The sequence below is a fragment of the Dermatophagoides farinae genome, chromosome 2 (genome assembly GCF_024713945.1).
Source record: "Dermatophagoides farinae isolate YC_2012a chromosome 2, ASM2471394v1, whole genome shotgun sequence".
In the NCBI taxonomy this organism is placed as follows: domain Eukaryota; kingdom Metazoa; phylum Arthropoda; class Arachnida; order Sarcoptiformes; family Pyroglyphidae; genus Dermatophagoides; species Dermatophagoides farinae.
Genome location: NC_134678.1, coordinates 374,565 through 399,713, shown reverse-complemented (window position 1 = coordinate 399,713; position 25,149 = coordinate 374,565). Strand labels below are relative to the sequence as shown.

The following is a 25,149-nucleotide window of genomic DNA, read 5'->3' as shown; positions in this document are numbered from 1 at the left end:
AGATATGAATCCGTTTCAACGGTATGGGTTTTAATTATATTGGTAAAGCGAATGGATACGACAATGAACACTATTGATCATCGAAAACCGCGTTTAATCGTTAAATTTAATCAATTCAATGATTCGTATGGTAATTATCAAGTATATATATGAGAACGTCAGACAGCAGTTGGTATGACGTAATATCCAAAGTGATGATGGCCGTTGATTTCCAGCTCGAATTATACATTGATCTTCGTTTCCTGCGACATGGCCAACACAGACAATCGTAAAATGTATTGGCAATCAATGACAACGAATGTCCTAATCTACTCTGGTTGTTGCAGGTCGTATTCAATTGGCAAACTGATGATCTTCCAACCGTGTCGTTAAATTGTTCCCCTTCATAGAATAGAGATCTTAGCCATAGGCACTCCAATGATGGGTTTGATGTGGTGATGCATTCTGATTGCTATTTTGTGGACTAATTGGATTGGCAGCACCATTTGGTCCAGTTTTATACAAATGATATGCAGCGGCATATTGATCGACTAAATGATGATAAGGATGATGAGCATGATACGGTGTAGGAGCCATCACTTGTGGTTTTAGAATAGGCGGTGTTTCACGTATAACCGATATGTGTCGTAATAGATTTGGCGATGTAGAACTGACAGTCGATTCATTAGCGGTGGATGATGGAACAACAACATTACCCATGGAATTGTTTGGTGGCGAAGGAGATTTCCATGGTCTGACTGGACTAGAATTCATCCTACGGCGTTTTATATTGTCCGATGGTGATTCCATTGGCGATGAACTTGAATGGGAAGACGCTAATCTTGGACTACGGGTCATATGTGATTCATTTTGACTAGCGGCAGTTATTTGACATTGAGCTCCACTGCCACCACTTGACAATTCTATCGATACAGATGGTCTCATTACGTTGTTTAGTTTAGTTGTTCCAATTATTTCCGGCGAAGGTGAACTTGAATGAGATTTCTTGATATGCAATGATCGAATTTTACTACCAGTGTGCGAAGTAGAAGTAGTAATAATTTTGCTTCCAATCTGACATGTATCCATTATGATACCAGTATATTCTATTGCACTGTGAATATAAATAATGAATTTTCATCAAATAAGATTTACAAAATCCGATGGTTATAATTACCTTAAAACATAATTGACACATATTACACTTTGTTCTTGATCGTCTTGTCCACCAGAAGGCGGAACAGGCGTCGTATTTGGAACGGTAGTTGTATTTGGTGTACTGGAACCAGGACTATTATTATTATTACTATTGCTGGATGATTTATTTTGCGCGTTGCTATTAGCGGATGATGCGGTGGTTGTTGGAGGATTATTACAGATGAGTGTTGCACAGGTTTGTACCCATGTATATCCACCGGATTTATTTATGATTCGATAATAACCGGACATTGATTGACCTTTATGTATCACTATAAAGAATAATTTTGAATATAATAAAAAAGACTTTTCTTCAGAAATACTGTACTTACAATCAAGATGACATTTTTTCATAAGTGTAACATCTTGTCCATGTATCAATGAATAGAAATTTCTTCCAATCAATTCTTCGGGTAAATAATTTAATAGTTCAGTTACTCTATAGACAAAAAAAACGCATAAGATTTTTAGCATTAGAAAAATCCAAAGAAATACCTTTGTTCACAATGTAATATTTTAAAATCTAAACTATGCCTGGTGACAAACATATCAGGCTCTAAACGTAATTCATTTATCGATGGTGGTGGTAATGCAATGGCCAATGCAACTAAACCGATTATCTTGGAATGAGAATTTCCATTCATTATTTGTCCAGACGACGTCGTTGTTGAACGACGTAACATTTCGGCACGTAAATGTGCCACAATATTGACCACTCGATATCCACTTGATTTAAAATGTTGACAACCACGTTTAGTTAATGTAGATTTCATTCGCATACAGAATTGTCTTTCAAATGTGTCATTTACACCAGTGGAAGTCATCAAACCATGACCATTGGAATAATGTGTACCACCGCCACCACTATCGGATTCATTCGAAGCATTTGATGAAACACTAGCCGGTGGTAAAGGAGAATTACTATGATGATGATGAATTGAAGTGCCCATTGTATTATTGGCAGAATTTGGTGCAACATGACTCAGACCTTAATGCAATGAACAAAAGTAAAATCAATTGGAAATCAAAAATTTCTAAAAAATAAAACTCACCCAATTGTTCAGCCAATTCTGTATGATCTTGTTGATGTGTATAATCAAAAATACTTGATCCAGTCATTTCAACTTGACTTAAACCAAGATAAATGGATACCGTTTCAGAAATGTATAGAAATCTACCATCTTGTCCCAAAGCGAATGCAAATCCATCCAATGATTGCAGGATATGTGTGCCTTGATGACTTTCAAATATACTATCTGTACAACAAAAAAACGAAAGGAAAGGAAATTTATTTTTGATTACAAACTGGAAATAAAAAATAAATGTCACACTGAATACAGAATTCATCATTCAACGACAAAAACAGAAATTATAATTTAATCAATCAGATATATTCGAAATGAAATGAAATCAGAAACGAAACGAAAAAAATTTGATTCTCATCAACTATGATCACACACACTACTATATATTAATTAATGATTGATTTGATTGCCAATCGAATCCAAAGAAAGCCGGAAATCAAACCAAAATGTCCTATGATTACTACTTGTACTATACTGTTCAACATTATTATTGTCGATGATTCATCAGTGTGCGATCATCATCGAAAAAAAATCAGGGACGAAACCATCGAGTTTCAAATTTGGTTTGGAAAATTGGAATTTTTTGGAAGAAAAAAAAACTTTAATATTTATTCATTGTTTTTTCTTTGGTTTGTATCAAAAAAAAAAAATTAAAAAATATGACTAAATTATGGTAATAACATCAACAGCAACAAGGAAAATAAACATTTTCTAATGAAAAAAAATGAATAACCATCATCAATTATCAACTCGGGTATCATTATATTTTGTTGTCTTACGGTTATTATTCTGACATACACTTGGACCCGGCTACTATTAGAGCGCCGTGTAACCAATTGAAGCGTTCATAACTCGATTAGTGGCGTTTGTCAACACCAAGCGACTAAATACAAACACAATAAATGAATCAATGAACAATGACGATACACGGGACGGCATGAAAGAAACAAAACAAAACAGAAAAAAAACGATGTACGGACGAACGGAAATTTTCAAACTATGAACCTGTGAACAATTCATTCTCTCTGTGTATGTGTGTGTGTGTGTATGAATGAATGACCTCTGATAACTAATAACAACAGCAGAGAAAGAGAGAAAAAAGAAAACGAAAGAAAACCTAATAAACCATAGGAGTTCTAGACACGAGTTCTTATCAATCATAATCAAGCAAATCCTTTTGATGTTTTTTTTTCCATGAGGAATAGTGGGGTAGACGACGACGAAAGCTAAATGATCGACCATGAATGGAACCAGAAAAAAAACATCACCACACCACTATGAATAACAACAAAGCATCATTTCACTAAACCAACCACCAATCGATTCACGCCTCGTGGATATTCATTTTCTTCTTCTGTGTGTGTATTGGATACACACACACACACACACGGTCGCGACAAGAATGATGATGATTGCCTGATGTGTTATGTATGGTCTATGGAAAACATGACCACATTTCATATAAATTGCGTATTGCTTCCCCCCAACATTCATAAATAACACAATCGTCATCATCATTATTATAATTGGTATATACCGCCCCATTTTTATATAAATGATTCATATTATCAATGAGATATATACAGGGGCAAAAAGCTATAGTTATGATTATTATTATTAAACCGTGATTCTAAGATTTAAAATATTAAGGTTTTTGGTCGATTGGTTGGCCAAAATCTAGATGATTTTATAATAATGAAATTTGCCACACGACAACAAACAAGAAACATAAAAAAATACGGCTTGTATCATCATCACCATCAATCAGTCAAATGCCAGGCTAAATTGGTTTTTTTTCATTCATTCGGGGAGTGAAAATAAAAATCGAACCGAGAAAAATGAAAAAAAGTGTTTTGCAAATTATGAATTAAATTCATTTTTTTAAGAGAAAGACAAAAAAACATAGAACATCATCATAGATCAGACGACGACAATGATGTATGACTTTTGATGATCTCTGAATATACAATCTTCAAATCTAGGGAGAAATTCTACACACATTGGTTCGGTTGGTTTTTTTTACCGAAAATCGAAATATAATAAACGAAAACGACTGGTTGTCGAACGTCGTTCTCAATGTGTATGTGTGTGATTGAGCCAATTGAAGCGAAAGAATCGATTCAATCGAGAAGGCTTCGATGCTTGTTAATACATTTTTTACATTCATTATTTGTCATTTCGTAAAAAAATATGAGCAAAACTAACTATATCTCCTCTCTAGGATCTTATTTGGTGTATGACAAAAAAAAATATACGGTTCGTTTGACAAAATGTTAACAACTAATTAATCATCAAACGAATGATGATGATGACAAGCTAATTAACATTAAACATTGGTAATAACAAGTAGTGAGAAAAAAAATGAATTCAGAAATCATTGATCATTGGTGGTGTGTTGCTTGTTTTTTCTCGGATTTTGCCAAGGCAACAAAAAAAAAATGAAGAAAAAACAAACTACCAGCTTCAGATGCCATGTGTTTGTGTGAGTCGATGTTGACATTGGTAATTTCCTTTCATATATATGAAACTTACTTGCTTTACATTTCAATGCACTCATACTGCTCAATGCATTATTCCATGATGGTTCACCATTCTGTGAGAATTCACGTAATTTTAGATAGCTTATTGTTAAACGTATTATTGATGCTTTGTCTAAATAATAAATGGATCAAAAAAAAGATCCAAAATAAGATTAGTTTTTTTACATAAACAAACAAAAAACGGAAAAAATCCAGAATATTCACATGTTTCACTTACCTAACTGTGATGTAATAGCTGCCGGCAATGGTAACATTTTGGCCAATTCATAAAATTCATGATTCTCTTTACCACGTCTAGAACGGGCTGCATCACGACTTTTTTCTTTTCGCATTTCAAGTATTCTACATTCATCGACATTGATATGAAAATCGTGTATTGTATCAATGGATAGATTGATCGATAAAGAGAAAGAAAATAAAAGAAACAAAATCGAAAATAAATGACCATGGTCATAAATTAATGGGTTAATCTCTCTCTTTCTTGGTTTGAATTATCATTCGATTTATATAAAAGTATCACATTTCCACATTGAATATAATGGGGATATCCAAGTGTGCAAGTTATAAATAAAATCGAGAAAAACGAAAAACGAAAAACAAAAAAAAAATCAAGACACGTGATTTGAGAGTTGAGTTTTATAACCACCACACTGCAAAAACTGACTGCAAGATTATTGTTTCGATTGAATTTTAGTCAACACCAAAAAATTGTGTGTGTGTGCGCTTGCAGCATTTGTTATAAAAATTTTTCTTTCTTTTTGTCAAAACAAAAATATCATTGACAGTTAGTCAGTGTTTTACAATGGTTCATTGATTATTGATTATCATACTACTACTACTGAACACACACACACACTCATAAATACAATTTCGATACAATTTTGATGATTAGCTTGATGAAAAAAAATTTTTTTTTTCAAATAGCCGATTGACCATTGGACGGTTGCAACAAACAAAAAAATTGCGTTGGCGTTAAAAATCTGTTATCCTCTCTCTCTCAATGTCTCTCCTTGGGGAGAAATAATTTGCTTATACTTTTTTTTTGGTGCGTATGGTCCGGCTTTCTCCTAAATAATCATCATGATGATGATCATCATTTACTCTCTACAATCATCATCATCATCATCAACATCAATATTTTATTTATTTCTAGTCGAAGGCTTGGCATCCAAATCTAAATCCACACTTTTTACTACTAAAAATATATTCAATCAAATCAAATAAACAAACAAATAAAGAAACAACTAAAGTTGAAACTTTGTTTTTCAATTTATCTAAATTGATATTACAATTGCCAATTGAACCGATACACACACACACTCATGGAAATAATAATGACCAGACAATTTTCTTGGATTATTTCACAAAACAATATATATTCAAATGACCGGAATGGTCAAATGTGGCGACAATTTTTTTTTTATTTTATTTGTTTATTGTTGTATAAAATTTTCACAATGGTCAACACACACACACACACACAAAAACATAAATCAGATGATCAATTGATCGAATAATTTACACGATTTTGTAGATATATTAGTTAGATAAAATAAAATGAATGGTCAGTCAATGATGAATTCAACACTTTAAAAAAAACAGTGAATCTAAAACTGAATGAAAATAATAATAAAATTTGATGAAGAAATTTCGAAGAGAAAACGAGAAAAATAAAATCTCAATGTGTCACTACTACTATACATTCATGGTCATTTATTATATTGAATTAAATAAAAAAAAAATAATAATCAACCGATGGGCCATTACTACTACCTACCATCATCATAATCGTCATCAAAATCAAAATAGTCGTGCGTTTGTTGTGTTGGTTGTGCCATTAGTCAATTTGTTGTTTTTATTTATTGTGTTTTGTTTGGTGTTTGTGTGTGTGTATGGTTTTATGGATGTATATCGATATATTTTATATATATTGATTCAATCCAATCAAAAATACAGTGTATATTTTAAATGTATCTACTAAAAACGTGTGCACAGCAACAAACAAACAAACAAAACATAAAATCCTGGCTAATCCTTAATCACTTTTACACGATAAGAATTCATTTTTGTTATGATATCAAGATTAATATTTGTTGATAATGATAATAAATTGTGTGTGTGTGTGTGTGTGTGCGTGTGGATAAAAAGAAAATCTTTATCCAATCCAGTGCAAAATTTTTTTTTTTTTTGGTGGGAGGTAGTGCATTGGACAAACGAGAAATTCATCGAATTTATAGCCACTATCTGATCATCAGAAATATCTAAATCTTTTCCTTTATTTTTATTATTCAACGATAATCATGACATCATCATCATCATCATTATCAGTGAATGATGATGATGTCACTTTTTTAATGATCCAAAAAAAAAACACACACACAGATTGTGTCATTGCCATTGTTAATTAGTCCACAGGACATTTTCATTTCAATATTTTTAGACAGAAAAAAAAGAAATTATCCAAAATTAGGCTTGGCTAGAATAGATAAATAGAAAAAGAATACGGGCCATCATGATGAACACGTATTACAGAACTTTTTTTCTGTAAAAAAAAACATTAATTTCTCAATTTAGATATGGGTTATATCTATTTTTTTCTGTTTTTTTTTTGTTCTAGTCTACTACTACTACTACTGCTGCAACTACTATACACCATCGATCAAGCATCAAATCTAATTTAACTTTACTATTTTGTCGTTGTTTTTGCTTGTTTGTTTGTTTGTTTGTTTACCATCCTTGTTTAATGGTTAATTAAATTCGTATATATATTCACAAAAACGAAGAATTTTTTTTGTTGAATAAATTAAGGACCCAAGTTACTAAATAATCAGAATCGAATATCATGGAACAATGGAATGGATGATTCTGTTGATGATAATAAACAAACAAAGAATCAAATTCTGAAAACAACAAACCTTTGTGTGTGTGTGTGTGTGATTAATTCAAACCTGATTGATTGGCATCAAAACAATTTAAATACACAAACAAACAAACAGAATGGAAACTTTTGTCGTTTCGATCAATTAGACACGATTCTATTCGAATGAATCGCATTGCGAAAAACAAAAAAATATTTATTTAAATAAAATTTTACTAACAAAAACCCAACTAACAAACAAACAAACGAAAAAAAGCCATACATTTTCAACCATCGATCCATTTATGATACACAAACACACACACCAACTAAACTCTCTGGAGAAACGGAAAAAAAATTCCAGGATTAGAAAAAAAAATTCATTTTTTTCTGTTTGGTCATCGAAAAAAAAATTGGAAATTGGATCGAAAAATCACCATTATTTGGACGTCATAAAATAAAAATCCACACGATCATTTTTTTTGGTTTTATTATAATTTTTTTTTTCACTTCTACTCAATGATTAAGTTTCAAGAATTTTAGGGTTTTTTTTTCGCTGTGTGTTGATCCAACCAAAAGTGACCATTGTCAATAATGATGATGATGATGACATCAAATCCCGAATGAATATTTTTCGCTTACTCAAGGTTGTTGCACAGACATTGGAATTACCGTCGTTGTTTTATTATCATCATCATCATATTTATCTAAAAAAAATAATTCGATTATTCGCGACTAGTCGTTTCCAATCACACACACACAGGGTCTGTCCTGTTGTAAAGTTCATTTTAAATGAAAAAAAACTTGATTTAAAATGAAAAAAAATTCCAACTTTTTTTTCAACAACATTAATCAACACTCATTCAAACGACGGACCAGTCCTAAGTTCATAGTTCAAACACACACAAAAACACATCAATGGACATCACCCATCATGATGGTAGCCGGACACAACACACAACGAAGCTAATCTAATTCAATATTCTCTCCAGATCATCATCAATATGTTCAAATGTGATGCAATTCCATCATCATCATCATCACAATATCAACACATATAGAATTTTGTTGAATAATGATTTGTGTCACATATGGTCTTTCTCTCTCATTCTCTAGGTTTTTTTTGTTTTTTTTCTGGATCAAAATTGATGTAACCAAAAAAAACAACACACACAAATAGTATGTCATGGACAATTTTTTTTTTTGGATTCGATTACGTACAGAATTGATGATGATGATAAAAAAGAATATTCCACCGATTCCAACTCTAAGCATAATTGATCAACATTTGAAAAAAGCGAAAATTAGCTTTGCGTTTTTTTCACGACACACAGAAAGTGAATGCAATATTTGTTTTTTTTCGTTTCATTTTTGATGATCCCAAGAGATCCAAGCCAAAAAAAGAGCCAGAGTCCAGAAATCGTCAAAAAATCAAGCCAAAAAAAACATACATACATACACACACAGGGAGTAAAATGGACAGATGAGAGTTGGCCAATAATTGAGCTGGATAATACATATTCAAGAATCCAAGGCTGAATCTCAAAAAGAATTATTATCGTTATCGTGAATTTTTTTTTTGCAATTGGAAAAAAAACTTCCACCACCACCACAAAAAAAATTCATAAATTTGTAACGCATGAACTAGCCATTATTATGATTATTATTCCGATGTGGGGAGGGGGCGCGCCCGTTAAATTGGTTCCAAAATTGATCCACCACTATAACCACCACCAACAAAAAAAATGGCGTGCATTAATTTATCATCATTTTTTCATGTAGTGAACAAAAAAATACATTTTAAATATTCGACGATTGTTCGAAATCGAAACAAACAAAAACAAACAATTTGAATTTATGAAAAGTGTAAAATATGAATAGGTTATGAATATCTTTTCAATAACAACAACAAAAATTTATTTTTACAACGAAAAAGGTCATGGATGAATGTGAATGAAATTAAAATTAACGTGGCAAAAAAATGAAAATGAAATTTCACTGACCGCAAAAATTGATATATGGGCAATGAAGAAAAAAAAATATTTACAATTCAAACACAAACGATGATGATGATGATGAAAAAATATCAAAAATGGATTTTGATTTTTGTTTGTATATTCATGAACCGACAACAAAATTTCACATGGAAAAAAAGTAAAATCACAACATCCAATACTGTTTTTGTTGTTCAATGCGTGTGCGTAAATTATTGAATTCCACTAAAAAAAAAAAATTTGAAACAGATTGAAAAAGGCCAAGGGAATGGCCATAATAATAATAATTTAATTTGGCCATTTTGGCCATTATTTTTCGTTGGCCGTATTGAATCATTTGCAAATTGTTTTAGCCCCAACAATGTGAATATTACAATCATTGCTAGTTTTGTTCTGTTTGTTTGTTTGTTTCGTTCTTGATCATCACATCGATAATAAGGTGGTGGAATTCCATAATTTGAATAAATAAAGCATAAAAAACAACAACAACAACGACAACAACAATGAAAACATCAAACCGAATGGTCAAACATTTTTTCTGCTTCTCGTAATATCACATTTACCAAATGAAACGTAACTGAAATGAAAAAAAACATCATCATTGATGAAAGAAAGAAAGAAATGAAATTCAAAATTCGGTCCATTGGTCAACAGCAGAAAAAACACTACAGAAGCATTATTATGATGACCATGATAGATTTTTTTTCTGTTTCGGTCTGTTTTCATATTGATTAGAACAGCAACAAAAACAAAAACAATGGCCACTGCTGCTGCTGCTGCTGTTATCGTTGATGATGACAATTTAAATGTCCAACAACAAAAAAAATAAAGCCCAATGCAATCAAATTAACATAATTATGCAGTAAAAATAAAAGAAAAGAATCCAATTGTATGTTGGCTGCTTGTGTTAATATATTATCATTTCTTGCAAACATACACACACAGAGAGAGAAAAACTTTACTATAAAATCACAATTGATAATGACCTTTTAACTGTTTTTTTCGAAACCAATTTTGTTCAATTGTCATGACCTTTTTTTGGCAAAAAAAAAATCTGATCATCATGGTAGAGAGAGAGAGAGAAAAAAAATTGATCCTGAATCCGATTTTTCAAAAGTCAGAATTAGCGTTTTTTACAACAACCAAAAAAAAAAAAATTTGACAAATTTTTCAACAACAACAACAATAAAAGGATAATGATGATGATTTGGATCAAAAGTTTTTTTTATCGTTTTTTTTCGCTTTCATGAAACAACATGAAATTCTACTCACTATCTATATAATGGGCACGTTTTCATCATTTATTTTTAGCCCTAGCCCTAGTTTTCATTCTATAGAATAATAATAATAATAACGGAGAGAATGAAAAGAAAAAGCAAAAAAAAAAAACGAGGGCACATGGCAACATTTTTATAAAAGAATTGCACCATTTTGGATATTTTTACAATTGTCATTTGGGCGACAATTCTTCTTCTAAATATAAATAACACACGACCATGTTTTACTCTATCAAGATTATACTCATAATATAACACCCCCATTGTTAATCACATTAATTCTTATATATATAATATGTGGATGTAGTATATAATGGATAGATTCCTTATAATTCAATCATTTATTTGGATTCTTATTGGAATTGAATCTCCACACTTATTATACACAATGTACATACTATTCCGAATGTGTGTGTGTGTGTGTATTTAAGAAAAGAAAAGTAAAAAAAATTCTTTGCCATCATATCGATGTATTTTGTCAATTTCTATTCTATATATTCATTCTCTTTGAATTTGGATTTATTTTATATAAAACACACACAATCGTGGTAATAAAAAAAAAACACTGGCTTTTACATTCATTCATTGAAGATTGATTCAATGTTTGTTTTTCAATTTCAATCATCATCATCATGATAAGTTTATTTTCTTCTTCTTCTTCTTATTTTAATGCAATAATTGCATTATCAGATTATATAAAATCTATACTACAGATATATATGGAGATAGAGAGAAAAAAACACACACACAGAGACACAAAGACAAACCACCACAATTGGTGATGTATAAAAAAAAGAACAATCATCATCATTCACCATTATGGCTAGAAGGGACAATTTACAATCGGATAGCTAGATAGATATATATAGACCTTTAATGTTTGTTTTTTCATTTTTCATTTTTTTTCTTATTTGGTTTTTGGCTATTTATTCCACTTATTCATTGATTCATTCATTTCAGAATGAGAGAAACAAAGACAAACAGATGATGACAGAGTAACATTGATGTCATCATTCATCACATGATTATCATCATCATTGAAAACAGGAAAAGAATTGTCTAATTGACTTTAAGACCAATTAACAGGCAAACAAACAAAAAAACATTACATAGGATGTATGTATGTGTGTAATCGTCTTTTTTTTTATTTTCACGACATAAATTAAGCCATCATTAACACACACACACACACAAAGAAGAGGGTATTATCACAATTGTGCAAATAATGAAATGTGTGCCATTTTTTTGTAGATAATCCAATTCCTGTAAAAAAAAGTTGTTGTTATTATTCAAGCCTACCACAATTCAAATGAATGAATGAATGAATGGCAAAAGCAATTTGAGAATAAAGAAAAAGAACAAAAAAAAGATGTTAACGCGACATCAGTTGTCGGATGCCGTATATTATTGATGCTTTGATCATTTTTTTTAAATAAAAAGAAAAATTATAATGGAAACACAGTTGCATCTCTTTAGATCAAAGAATCAAAGTTACAACAAGAGAATAAAATGATGTTTTCTATCTTTCTATCTGATGATGATGGTTCCAAAAACATCGAACCACCACCACCACTAATTCAAAGTGAAATTATTATTATTGCTCGATAATAATAATAATATCATAACTTGATTACCGCCGTTACCATTTGCCATGTTATAGTCGGATATATCAAATAGAAAATTTTTCTTTTTTTCGCTGCTGAATGGACACACACACAATTCAATTATATAATCTCATCGAAAGAAAGAGAACAAAAAAAAGCATCACTTTCATCAATAATTCAAATGAATAAAAAGTAGTAACAATTCAGTGATCGACAGATGAAATCTATCTAATAATAATGATGAAAAAAAATCGACCACAAATACTAAAAGGATGATGAAATGGTGAAAATTAGATTATCTCTCTATTCATACACATATATGTGATGCGATATATAAAGCGAAAAAAAATATCACTTTACTGGATATATTGTAAAGTTTTTTTTTCCATTCACAATCACATTCATGGATCAATGAACAGTACCACATCAATGATGAATTTACCATACACCTAAATGTGTAATGTAATGATCGTTTTGCATTGTGAACGAATTACGGCTATAGCTAATCGTGTACCGCAAATAATAATCATCTTTTGCAGTAGGTAACATTTTGAATGAATGGCTGCTGCTGCTGCTTGAACAGAAAAAACAACAATGACCACGTAACAGGCTGCACAAATGATTGAAAATGGTAATAATTTTGCTGCATCGAATTTTTAAAAATGTGTTTGAATTTGAATAAATCGAAACAAAAAATTACATTCAATTTGAATAAAAATCCATAAAGTTTTTTTGCTTGTTTGTTTGTTCATTGAAACATCTTTATTTCATTGAAAAATAGCACTGTGTCCACATTCATATGATTCACACTACGAAATGATGACGATTATGATTACGTAACTGATCATCATCATCATCATCATCAATGTTAATTGTGTAATTAAAGCAATAAAAAAAACACACACACACACGAACACACACGCAACATTTTTCTTCAATATAATGCCAATGATCGAAAAGAAGAAAGAAAATAGAAAAATAGAGGCCAATGGCATCGATATATTCATTCATTCATATTCTATTTCTAAACACGTATCATCATTTTTTTTGGACGTGCCACCATCACATACACGCACAAAAACATGTTGTATGTTTGTAAAAAAAATTGTTATACCGGCACCAATTTTTTTTCGCCATTGGGCGCCATACAGAAAGATCACCAACACACGCACAGACAAATTTGGTATGCATGCTTACACACTACCCCCCTATACGTAGTATATGCACTACAAACGTGATAATGGTGGTGTGTGTGATTGACCATCACCATTCAAAAAAAAAAAAAAAAAAAAAAAAAAAAAAACATAAAAACAACAACATGAAGACCCTACACGAAACCTAGAATAATGGTGGTGACAGAAAAAAAGAGTATGGACATCATCATCATCATCATGTGATGATCATATATATGGCATATTAAATAGCCGTTTCATGTGTATGTCAATTACACCGATTGTCTACAACCCAACAAATGAACAACAACAACACACGAATATGATCGTGACATTCGTGGTTAACCAATGAATGTATGAATGAATGAATGAGAACACGTCTTGATAGCAAAAACCAGACTCTAGTTCGTGCTATCATGTCCCAGATAGATGAAAATTGTATCAAGAATTTTTTTCGGTTTTTTGTTTCTGATTTTTTTTTGTTTAAAATTCCGTTCAACAAGCAACATCATCATCATCATCAATGATCATCCATGTATTTCTTCACCCTCCACACACACACAACAACCAATGTTTTTGAAGTGTTGTATATATATAAAAAAAATTAAGTGTGTCGACGTGCACGAAAAGACTGGAATATTAATTGTCTCTATCCATTCATATGTTCATGGTGGTGTTGAAAACAGGAAAAAAGGGGGCAAATAGAAAAAAAATGATGATGTTATATAATACACAATGACGATGACGCCGATGATGATAAAGACGTGGTGACCAAGTGTTGCACGGATTCGTAAAAGAAACGTGTGTGGTTGTAGAATCTGTTTGTATGTACGTGTGATATGTGAATGAAAATGAAATGAAACCACCATCATTCAAATACATACTCAGGCAGTTACCTAATCAGTTATTCTAGAAACATTTTTTATCCGTGATCAAAACAAAACAAAAAAAAACGGATACGTGCCGATCACTTATCTAGGTTATTATTATATGATTGTGTCGCGTGTCAATGTCACACGCACAAATAAAAACGACCGTATCATCAACAATTGGTGTTTTCAAATTAATTTTACCTGGTTTGAACAACAGCTGCTTGTGCAGCAACAGCAACTGTTGCTACTGATGATGATGATGATGATGGAGAGGGTGATAATGAAGAAGAAGAATTTGATGAATGAGAATGATGATGATGAAGTGGTTGCTGTGGCTGTTGTTGATTCGGATGAGTAAGATGATTATTATGATGATTTTGATGATGAGAAGAATGTATACTATGATGATGTAAATGATGATTAGAATTTGTATGATGTAATGGATGATGTGTATGTATTGGATGGATAGGATGATGTTGTTGTTGTTGTTGATGATGATGATGATGAGAAGTTGGTGATGCTAGTGGTGGTGGTGGTGGCGGTGGTGGTGGAAGAGGAGAAGGATTCGTATGATGATGATGATGATGACCACCAATAATTGATGAATGATGATGTGGATGTGAATGTGTTAGATTTGAATGTGGATGTGGAACAACATGAGAATGATTAGGATGATGACCAGTATGATGATGGACAAGATGTTGTGATTGTTGCTGTTGTTGTTGTTGAAGATGTGATGTCGATGTTGGTGGCGGTGGTGGTCCAGGTGATGAATTTGTTAATAATGGTGATACCGGAGTTGATGGTAATGTTGATGCGGATATTAAACCTGGTGGTGTTGTTGTTGTTGCTGCCGCTGCAACTCTGCAAGTGGGTGAGTTTAAAAGAAATAAAGTAAACAATGAAAATCAGAGAAAAAATCAATTATCAATCAATGTTTAGCTAATTGAAAATGGACAAAAACAAGCAGAAAAAAGAGAAAAGATTTTTCTCTACTCAATTTCTCGCCATCATCATCATCATAATAATAAAATGTTAATCATGAAAAAAAATTTTCCATTGATGAGAAAAAAATTCAAATAAATAACTCATCATGACCAATGGTCATTATGAGCTATCGGCCTTTACATCGATCTTTTCTAGTCATCATCACATCATAAAGCACATGCAAAGAAAGAGAGAAAGAAAGGAAGACTTGATTGGTAATTTACGACTCAATAAATCTAAACCCTTTTTGTTTGATTGATCAAAATCGAATTGACTAATAACACAATGATGTTGGTGGTATCATGGTGCAATGAATCTTTTGTTTGTGACACGTGTTTGAATTTAATTTTGTTTTTGTTTTCACACCATCTCTATTTATTTATACACACACTGATTCTATATCTAATAATAATCATTTTCGACCCTTTTTTCTTCATACTCAATTAGAATCTAGTATATTCAGTCTATTGTTCCAATGGACCTTAAATCCTGGTATGTGTGTGTGCGTGTGTGTGTGTAAGGAAAAAGAAAATCAAATAAAAATAAAAGGGTCAAATCAAATCAATCAAAAACCAAAATAGAAAAATTGGTTGGAGTCCATACAAAACTAAACTAAATCATAATCAAATTTTATGTTTGAAACAAAAAAAATTGCCATACAGCATATTTAGTCTATTCAAAAGGAAATAGCATACAACCACCACTGCAAACAGATAAGCTATCTCTAATATATGGGTTTTGTCCTGACAAAAAAAAAAATGATTGGTTTCCTGGCTCATGATGATGATAGTCATGGTTTAATGAATTTACAATTCTTTTTTTTGGTAATCATCATTAAAAGAAAAAAAATTTTACCTGTAATAAGCAGCATGTGGATGATGTGCTGCATGTGGATGATATGGTGAATAAGCTGTTGTTGGATCATGTTGTATAATTGCTGCTGCGGCTGCAGCCGCAGCGGCAGCAGCAGCAGCTGCTGGATTATGCATTATCTTCTTTTTTATCCGTTGATGATGACAAGAAATTAGAATCGATTAATCGATATTGTTTTCAGAACTAAAAACATGAAAAAAATGAATAAATAAACAAATCAGATTAGAATGGAATGGATAACGAGCAAACTTCAGGAAATCAAAAAACAAAATGAATAAATATTTGTGTGTTATAAGACGAGTTTGTTGTTCACCATTTCAAACTCCTCCTTTATCATCTGGGTATATTATACACACCACAATGATGATGATGATGTGACACATGTACATACATAACACACACACAAGCTAATAAGATTTGTATTCACCAGAAATTGTTGACAGGAATTAAATAATTGGCCAAGAAAATTTATGAACCCAATTTTTTTAACAAAAAAAAAAAAAAAAAAAAAAAAAAATAGAGAAACTTGTGCTGTCTGTGTGTAGGTAGCTTAAATAATTAAATATAAACAATCAGAAAAATCAAGAATCGGCTTATGATGCACAGACAACAAACCACAGAATAATAAGATGATGATGATGATCTTTATGTAAATATTAGATGGCCACATAAATTCAATTAAAAAAAACATCCTTAATGGTTTGATTAATTGAATATAAAAAAAATCATAATAATTAATTTGACCACGATAATCATCATCATCATCATCGGTCATCCTAATCATAATCATCAATTTGGGGATAGAACAAAAAAAAAACAAGGGCTAGGTTGGTTTAATTGTTGAAAGAAAAACTTGATTGGAAATTATTATGGAAAAAAGTTTTTCAAGTCACTAAAAACCAAAAAAAAAGACTAGATTCGATGCAATTCTTGGAAAGAATGAATGAATGAATTTTTTTGCCATTCTCTCGTATTGTAATAAATATTTAAAAATGTTATTATGGATATTGATGATTATCATGGGAATTTATCATTACCATCGCCATTATCATCATGTATGAACTACACTACTGATTATTATTAAAACTATGGTCGAAATATATTAAAAAAAAACAACACAAACCATCATCATCATATTGGACATACAGTGATAAAAAATAAAGTTGTCAATAAATATAGATATGGTAGTAGTAGTAGTGACCAAAAAAAAGTAGTTTCATTAGTCTCAAGAGAGAAGCTGACAGTCAGTCATTACAAGGCACATGCAAAACCACAAAACATCATCATCATGTAACATGGAACTGGAAATTTTTTTTTGTTCCATTGCACATTCATGGATTTCATTTTGATATAATGATTTCATGATGATCAAACAAACAAACGACAATCATTTTTTGCTGTTACTTTTTTTTTGTTCTGGATTTCTAATCTAATCTACACTTTTGACTGCTGTAATTTTTTTTCGCTCTTGCTGTGGCTGCTGTATGTAAATTGAATAGATTCAGGTGTTTATAGATGATAATATTCAAACGTAATTTTTGTAAAAAAGATTAACGAACGAATGAAAAAAAATGAATGAATGGGCAGGTGTATCAATAAACATGCGTTTGTCATTGATAGCCACACAACCTTAGGTCTACCGAAAAAAAGAAAAAAACATAATTTTCAAAGTTAAAAGGTCATCATCAAGTAAACTAAACGATGAGCAGATGAATTAACAATTTTACCAAGGCAAGACGATTGATGATGATGATGATGATCTACGAAAATTAGAAATTGATAATCAGATTTTTCTGTTTCTCGCAACCAACAAAAAAAAGCTGTTCCAATGAGGTCAAAACATGGTGGAAGAAAACAGGACAATTGATGATGATAAGAATAATTATCCAAAAAAATTTTTTTTTCGCTACCAAATAATGAATAAACGGTTGTATCATTAGTCTGCTTGATCAACAATTGTTGTTGTTGTTGTTATGAAACAGAAACGAAAAAAAGAAAACCGACACACGTACACGCACACACAAAATGTTTCAAATCGGATTTCAATTAACGTTGGATGATGATGATGATGATGATGGTTGTGTTTGGGTGAATTCACGTATCATTTTCATGTGTGTGTGTGTGAATGTTTATGTTTCGGCTACTGTAATTTTCACTGATGATGATGATGATGATATTGATGAATCGTAAAAAAAACACAACATACTGACCAATAATCAAACGACAATTTTTTTTTATTTTTGGGATTCATCATAATGATTACAATGTATTTGGCAAAGCCAATGTTAATGATCAAAATTATTCATCTTTGAATTGATTGGAAAAAAATCAATTCATTTTTTTTTTGTTGACAAATTGAATAATCAGAATCAATGGCGATTAAATTGTTCCAGATGTTTAACTTCACCAATGATTTTGTTGTTGTTTTGTTCGTTGCTGTGTTTGCCATATATAAATTAATTGTAAATTAATCATAACCAAAATCTGAATATCACAGGATCATAGATAGATTTCGAGATTGTTTTTTTTTGTTCGTTTTCTCAATACTTCTGGCAAATGACCTCATCGCGATATATCAGAAAAAAACAAGTGTGTGTGTGTGTGTGTGTGTGTGTGGTAATCACCAATCACCAAAGGAGGTCTCTAAGACACACACACACACACACAAACAGGCCATCATCATCAGGATAATCTTCAAATATTTTCGATGAATATTAACTAGAAATTAATAAATACTAGTCATACTTCTGATGAATTGGCTTCAAATGATGGATCATTCATTCACTACAATATTGATTATGATGAATCTATGCAGGTCGTGTGTGTGTGTGTGTGGGTAAAACATATGCAGATGATGATAAGGATGATAAACAACAGAATGAGATAGTAGTAGAAAGAGATTTTCTTCAAGATTTTCGCAAACATTTTCAAGCTTCTACATTTGTTCGTTGTTCGATTTTAACATTTTGTAACAAAAAAAAATCATATCAATCACAAATAAATGTGAATCAATGTGATGCTTCACACCCATATCATCATCATGATCATTTGGAAATTATTGTAGAAGCTGTTCGATCAAAAACAAAAAAAAATTTGATTCAATGATGATTTGAAATGGCTTGAAAAAAATGAGAAATAAAAAAAACCGTAATGAAAATTTTTTTCTTCAACACCAAATAAATTTTGTATTAATCTCTCTTTGATTTCAAATCATTCAAAAGTTTTTAATTGAACACAAAAAAAAATCAAGATAACGTATTCATGTTGTTGTTGTTTTTGGACCGTTTTTGTTGCATCTTGAATCATGATGTCATCATCATCGTCCATAAAAAAAAATTTATAATCGAGATGCAGCGGTTTCTTGTTCTTGCTCTCTCTCTCTCTCATATAATTTATTGATTGATGAAAATGTGAAACATACACACACACACATACATTTTTTATTTAATTCAAATCCTTATCATCATCCTGATCATCAATTGCCATGTGGTGGTATTGGCATTTTCATTAGCAGCACAAAAAAAACCACCATGGCCAAAAAAAAGAAGAAATTTATTTATTGTCGTCATAAAAAACAAACAAACACGAAATATCAAACAAAAACAACAAGAAAAAAACCAATAAAGATGTTAAAAAATCAGGATCATCATCATCAACATCATCATCTTTGACACAAAATGGCCAATCGTCGCATTTCTCTTATGTCGTGGTCATAATAAAAATAAATATCAAAATTCACCTCGTTTACAACATGCACACACACACACACACACACATTTAATTTGAATTTAAATTCAACAAAAACGAGAAAAATCTAAATCCAGGAAACAACAAGAAAAAGCAAAAAAAAAACGTTGAAATTCTAAAATTCAAATCAATCGATGTATATACAAAGAAAGAAATGGATTGAGGTTTTTTTTACCTAATTGTAAATTAGCTTGAGTTCTATACAATTATTGATACTTTGTTTTTAATAGCCAATAGGAAAAAAAACCAACACGACATAGTTGTTGTTATTATTATTACACATGCAATTTACAAAAAAAAGAAAAAAAAATTTATGCTCATTCACAATTTGGGTTAAAAAAAATAAACTCTACCTGACAAGCCAGAAAAATAAATGCTTGCGACTGACATTTATTTTCTTGTGTATTCGAAACAAACGAAAAATATATTCCAATTCCGTTACATGTTTCACTGACACTGCCAGTACATACATGAACCTTATGATGTCACTTTTTGTTTCATTGGTCATATATCATATATATCAAATATGGCATTTACATACATGGTTTTCATTTCGGAAAAATATAAAAAAAACAAACAGATAGATAAATTTACTCACCTCGAACAAAAAAATGGAAAACAGAATGATTCAAGAAAGAAATGTTGATTTTTTTTCTTCTAAATTACACTTGGCATTAATCGGCATCCTCTAATCATCATTTAATTTATGATTTTGATTTTCAGCATGCCAAAATTTAAAGATGTTCATGTATCGCACACACACACACACACAACACAATTTTTAAAAAGGGTTAAAGATGATGGTTCAATTATTCAACAGACACAAAAAAAACACCGTGAAACATCAAATAAAATTAACACAGCCAACTATATTTTGAAGATTGACCTTTCAGATACCGGCTTTTCAGTCTTTTTGATTAAGAATCCGTTGTCGTTGTCGTTATTATTTCAGGGGCTGTTGACAAAAAAAAGAACGAAAAAAAAACATAAAATTACTGCGCATGTTGATAAAAGAAAAATGATTCAAAAATAAAAAAAAAAAATTCAAAATGGAGATTGAAAAAAACAGTCGAAAATAAAAAATAACAAAATTCGTGACCAACCAACCAATAAGCCAATGTTTTATCAACATTGGAATTCTAAACTCTGCTTGAAAATATTACCGTTGATAGCAGCAGCAGCAGAAATGTGATCAGATCACAAACCCGAAAAAACAAACGGAATTTGTGTCACACACACACATTGTCATTGGTTACGAACGCTATTCAACAACAACAACAGACAGACAAACAACAGAGAATCATTACACATCATCTCGAAAGAAAAGGGAAAAAAAATTTCAGAATGAATAAAAGAATAGGGATTGGAAATTGTGTAAATGATGATGATCCCGCCTCTTCATTATTAACGTCGTCATCGTTATCATTTGTAAATTGTATCAACCATCAACAACATGCATTCATTCAATTGTATAAAAAGCGCGGGCGTATGTTTTCTCTCTCTCTGTGTGTGTGTGTGTGTCATTCATTTCAATCAAAAAAAAAGAAAAAAAACAGGCGTGGATACCAAAAAAAAGCTATTCATCTCTCACACAATAAAGATGCCTATTATATACAGAATATATATATAAACATGCGCGAAAACTGAAAAAAAATTCAGCAAAATAAAATTGGGAGCCGTCTCAATTTGACCAAAAGAAAGGAAAAAAAAAATCTTTGGATCTAAAAATATTTTTTTTTGGTCATTTCTTGAAATAAATAAATAAAAACCACCACTACCACCACTACTGGCACTGCTGTTATAACCGGACAAATAATCAAGAAAATAGGAAAATATAACTGTGTTTTTTACATATATCACTTTGGATGATAACTTTTTTTGGTTAGTATGAGAATGGAAAACATACATAGCTTAGCTTAACTCTCAAAAAAATGATGATGATGATAATGATGATTAAACGCAGCCAGCAACAACAAAAAAAAGAAAAATTTTTTCTGGTACGTTTGTGTACGTGATTTCAACATTGACACAGACGGAGAAAGATGGAGAAAAAAATGGTTCCGAATGTAAAACAACCATCCATTCAAGAAGCGTGGATTCATTGCTTTTTTTTACTTCACATTCGTTCACATTCAATAATCATCATCATCATCGTTGCTATTGATGGAAATGAGAATGGAAGAAAAACAGAAAAAAAATTCTAATCACGTTCCAAAGTATTCTATTCACGTATTAACTTCGTTAGCGGTACCCAACATTCATTCATTCATTCAATGTGTATGTGACTAGTGTTTTCAAACGGGCAAACGGACAACCAGAATGAAAATACGGACAACCAGATTCCAGCACAGAGTATAAAATAATACTGTTATATTATATTGCCAACAATCGTCATAATAGTAGTACCCTCCCTTTATATGCTTTTTTTGTCCAGCGGCATTCAAAATACACAACACACACACACGAATTCACATAACGTTAGTGAATGAGAGAAAAAGAGGGAGTCACGCACTCACATATATACAAAGATAGGGAAAGAGAGATTATTATAGGTTCATTATGGCTTATTGATGACGATGATTGTGAGAGATGTCTTTGCAATGGCGCGTTATGGATGGTTTCATGCGTAAAGTTTACAGAAATACTGAAAAACCAGAAAAGGCCAGATAGCCTTTTATAATCATCATCATTTATATTAAGCTGGCTGAAAACATAGTCTAGAATACTCACTTTTTATGTGGAGCCCAAATTAGATTTTTGTTGTTGTTGTTGTTGTTATTGAGATGGTCCGTGGGCGTAAAAAAATAATTTGATGAAGAAATTTTCTTTAATACAACAGGGCTCTTTATCTCCCCTTCTCTGTAAGTTGAATGTTGAAAGTTTCCATTAAAAAAAAAGTTTTCCTTTTTTTTTCTTGAATGACAATTTTTTGATCCACGAATATATATAAAATATAAAATGAAAATCCGTGACAAAAGAAAAATTCTTCGGGAACATTTTGACACAATTAATATGCGTTCTAGTTCTAGTCAAAGAAAAAAAAAATGGTCATACAATTAGATGGATAGATTTTGCACATTATAAAAATGTCATTCATATACCATTTCATTGTTTGTTTATTTGTTTGTTGCTGTTGTTGTTGTTTTTTTCACAATCAACATTTGTATTTTGAACATTTTGGGCACATACTACATGTTTGGGAGTTGGTTAAATTCTGTTTTTTTCAGAAATGAAATGAAATGGAACAAAAAAAAAATTATAAACAATCATCATGTCCATTCATGAAAAAAAAATTCTACATATCACCAGTGTTATTTAATTACCTAAACAAAATGACAGAAAATGTAGATACACAATTATCTCATGATGATGATGATGATGGGCGTTAGTCTTTTTTAGTGATGTTTGACAATTATTTCTGTTTTTTTGGTGTGTCCTTTGAAAACAAAACATAAAAAATGATATTCTCTAATAATGAATATGAATAAAATGGTGGTTTTTGAGTGAGATAATAAATTTATTCTTACCTTAGTGTAGTGGCTGTGGCCATCATTGCGTATGGCCGTTAATTATTTTTTTTCTTTCACCAATTTGAAAGAAAGCTACTGGAATTACTGTAGATAACAATCATGATGATGATGATGATGGATAAGACAAAGCATTTTTTTTTCTTTGATCATCACGTAATATATAAGTGTGTGCAAAACAATAGTGTACACTGTACAGCATCGTTTCTCTTTCTTTGTTGTTGATGATGATGATGATGAGATGATCCTATTTGAAAAAGTGAAAATAAAAGAAAAACAAAACAATTGAATTGACGACAATCATGAGTGATGATGCCTCTTCACCATCATGATGGCCATTCAGATACCGATGGGTGGTGGTTTTTTAAAATGGCCAGCCTAAATATTTTTTAGAAATTAAATTAATAAAGATTTGAATCATAAACCAATTATGTATGAGAAACAGGAATCAAAATGTTATGTGTTACCTGAATACATAACATCAAACACCAAACGAACGAGCCATATTCCATCATGTTGATTTGGAAAATTAAATTATTCATTTTAATGATAGTTTGGACCAAATGGATCACCATGATCAGTATCAACAATAACTGAGAAAAAAGGGCCAGGCACACACACACACACAATGACCAAATTACCGAGCTAAACGATGATGATCCACCAAATGTGAACGAATAAACTGAATTGACTGCAAAAAAACGTTTGAAAAAAAACAAGACTGCAAAACATACATACAGCTTTTTGGACCAAATTTATTTTTCGAAAAAATGGCCATTATCTCTGTGTACTTGAGAATATTCTTTTTAGCCAAATTCCATTGTTTTGTCCATTGGACACAAACGGGACACGTATTAATGAATCACCTACAGTCCAGCCATATTCACACCATATACATGATCAGAATTATAATTAGACAGAATATTTTCTTTGCTTTTCTTTTTTTGGCTTGCTAATATTCGAAAATTCGAAACCACGTTTGTTTTTATTTCGTTGTTTTTTCATTTCATTTGTTGATTGAAAGAAAAAATATTTCAAGTTTGTTTGTTTATTGACGGGCAAAATTTTTTTTGGTTGAAAAACAATCACTGGCAATCGAATTGTTTGAAAAGAAATTTCTTTTGTTCGATCATCATAAGAACTGTTTAACATTTTCATTTTTAAACCATGAAATGAATGAATGATGATTATCATTAAATTCGTAAAACAAATAGAATGAATGCAGAAAAGTCATTATTATTCTGCAACATTGATAATGAGAAATAGAATTATTCGAAAATAAATGCACATATGGATTCTGCATACCTGAATCACCATTATGGAATGAATTAAATACTAATTAATTATAGCCATTAGTTGATAATCGTTTATGTGTTATACGGTTTTTTCTTTCTCATTTCTCCAAATGATTGCAACAAAGTAGGAAATATTATATACA

General features: G+C 31.0%; 1 protein-coding gene across 7 annotated transcripts; it reads right to left on the bottom strand.

Annotated features, from left to right (window-relative positions):
- Positions 1 to 56: 56 nt before the first annotated feature.
- On the bottom strand, positions 57 to 25,149 carry LOC124493890 (protein trachealess). Of its 7 annotated transcripts, none has more exons than XM_075728436.1 (17): positions 25,017 to 25,149; positions 24,179 to 24,852; positions 24,036 to 24,089; positions 23,712 to 23,958; positions 23,508 to 23,620; positions 23,286 to 23,398; positions 22,915 to 23,209; positions 20,783 to 21,139; positions 16,420 to 16,620; positions 14,779 to 15,441; positions 5,019 to 5,143; positions 4,794 to 4,913; positions 2,229 to 2,432; positions 1,672 to 2,164; positions 1,509 to 1,615; positions 1,157 to 1,448; positions 57 to 1,093 (listed from the first exon to the last, which is right to left on the bottom strand). In XM_075728436.1, exons 9-17 carry the CDS (start codon positions 16,551 to 16,553, stop codon positions 400 to 402), a joined length of 2,832 nt encoding a protein of 943 aa, XP_075584551.1. In that variant the 5' UTR covers positions 16,554 to 16,620; positions 20,783 to 21,139; positions 22,915 to 23,209; positions 23,286 to 23,398; positions 23,508 to 23,620; positions 23,712 to 23,958; positions 24,036 to 24,089; positions 24,179 to 24,852; positions 25,017 to 25,149; the 3' UTR covers positions 57 to 399. The 7 variants fall into 7 exon arrangements, with proteins under 7 accessions (XP_075584551.1, XP_075584552.1, XP_075584553.1 ...); XM_075728437.1 differs by having other exon boundaries at positions 23,508 to 23,652; positions 23,712 to 24,089; positions 24,179 to 24,402; positions 24,450 to 24,852; XM_075728438.1 differs by lacking the exon at positions 24,036 to 24,089 and having other exon boundaries at positions 23,508 to 23,652; positions 24,450 to 24,852.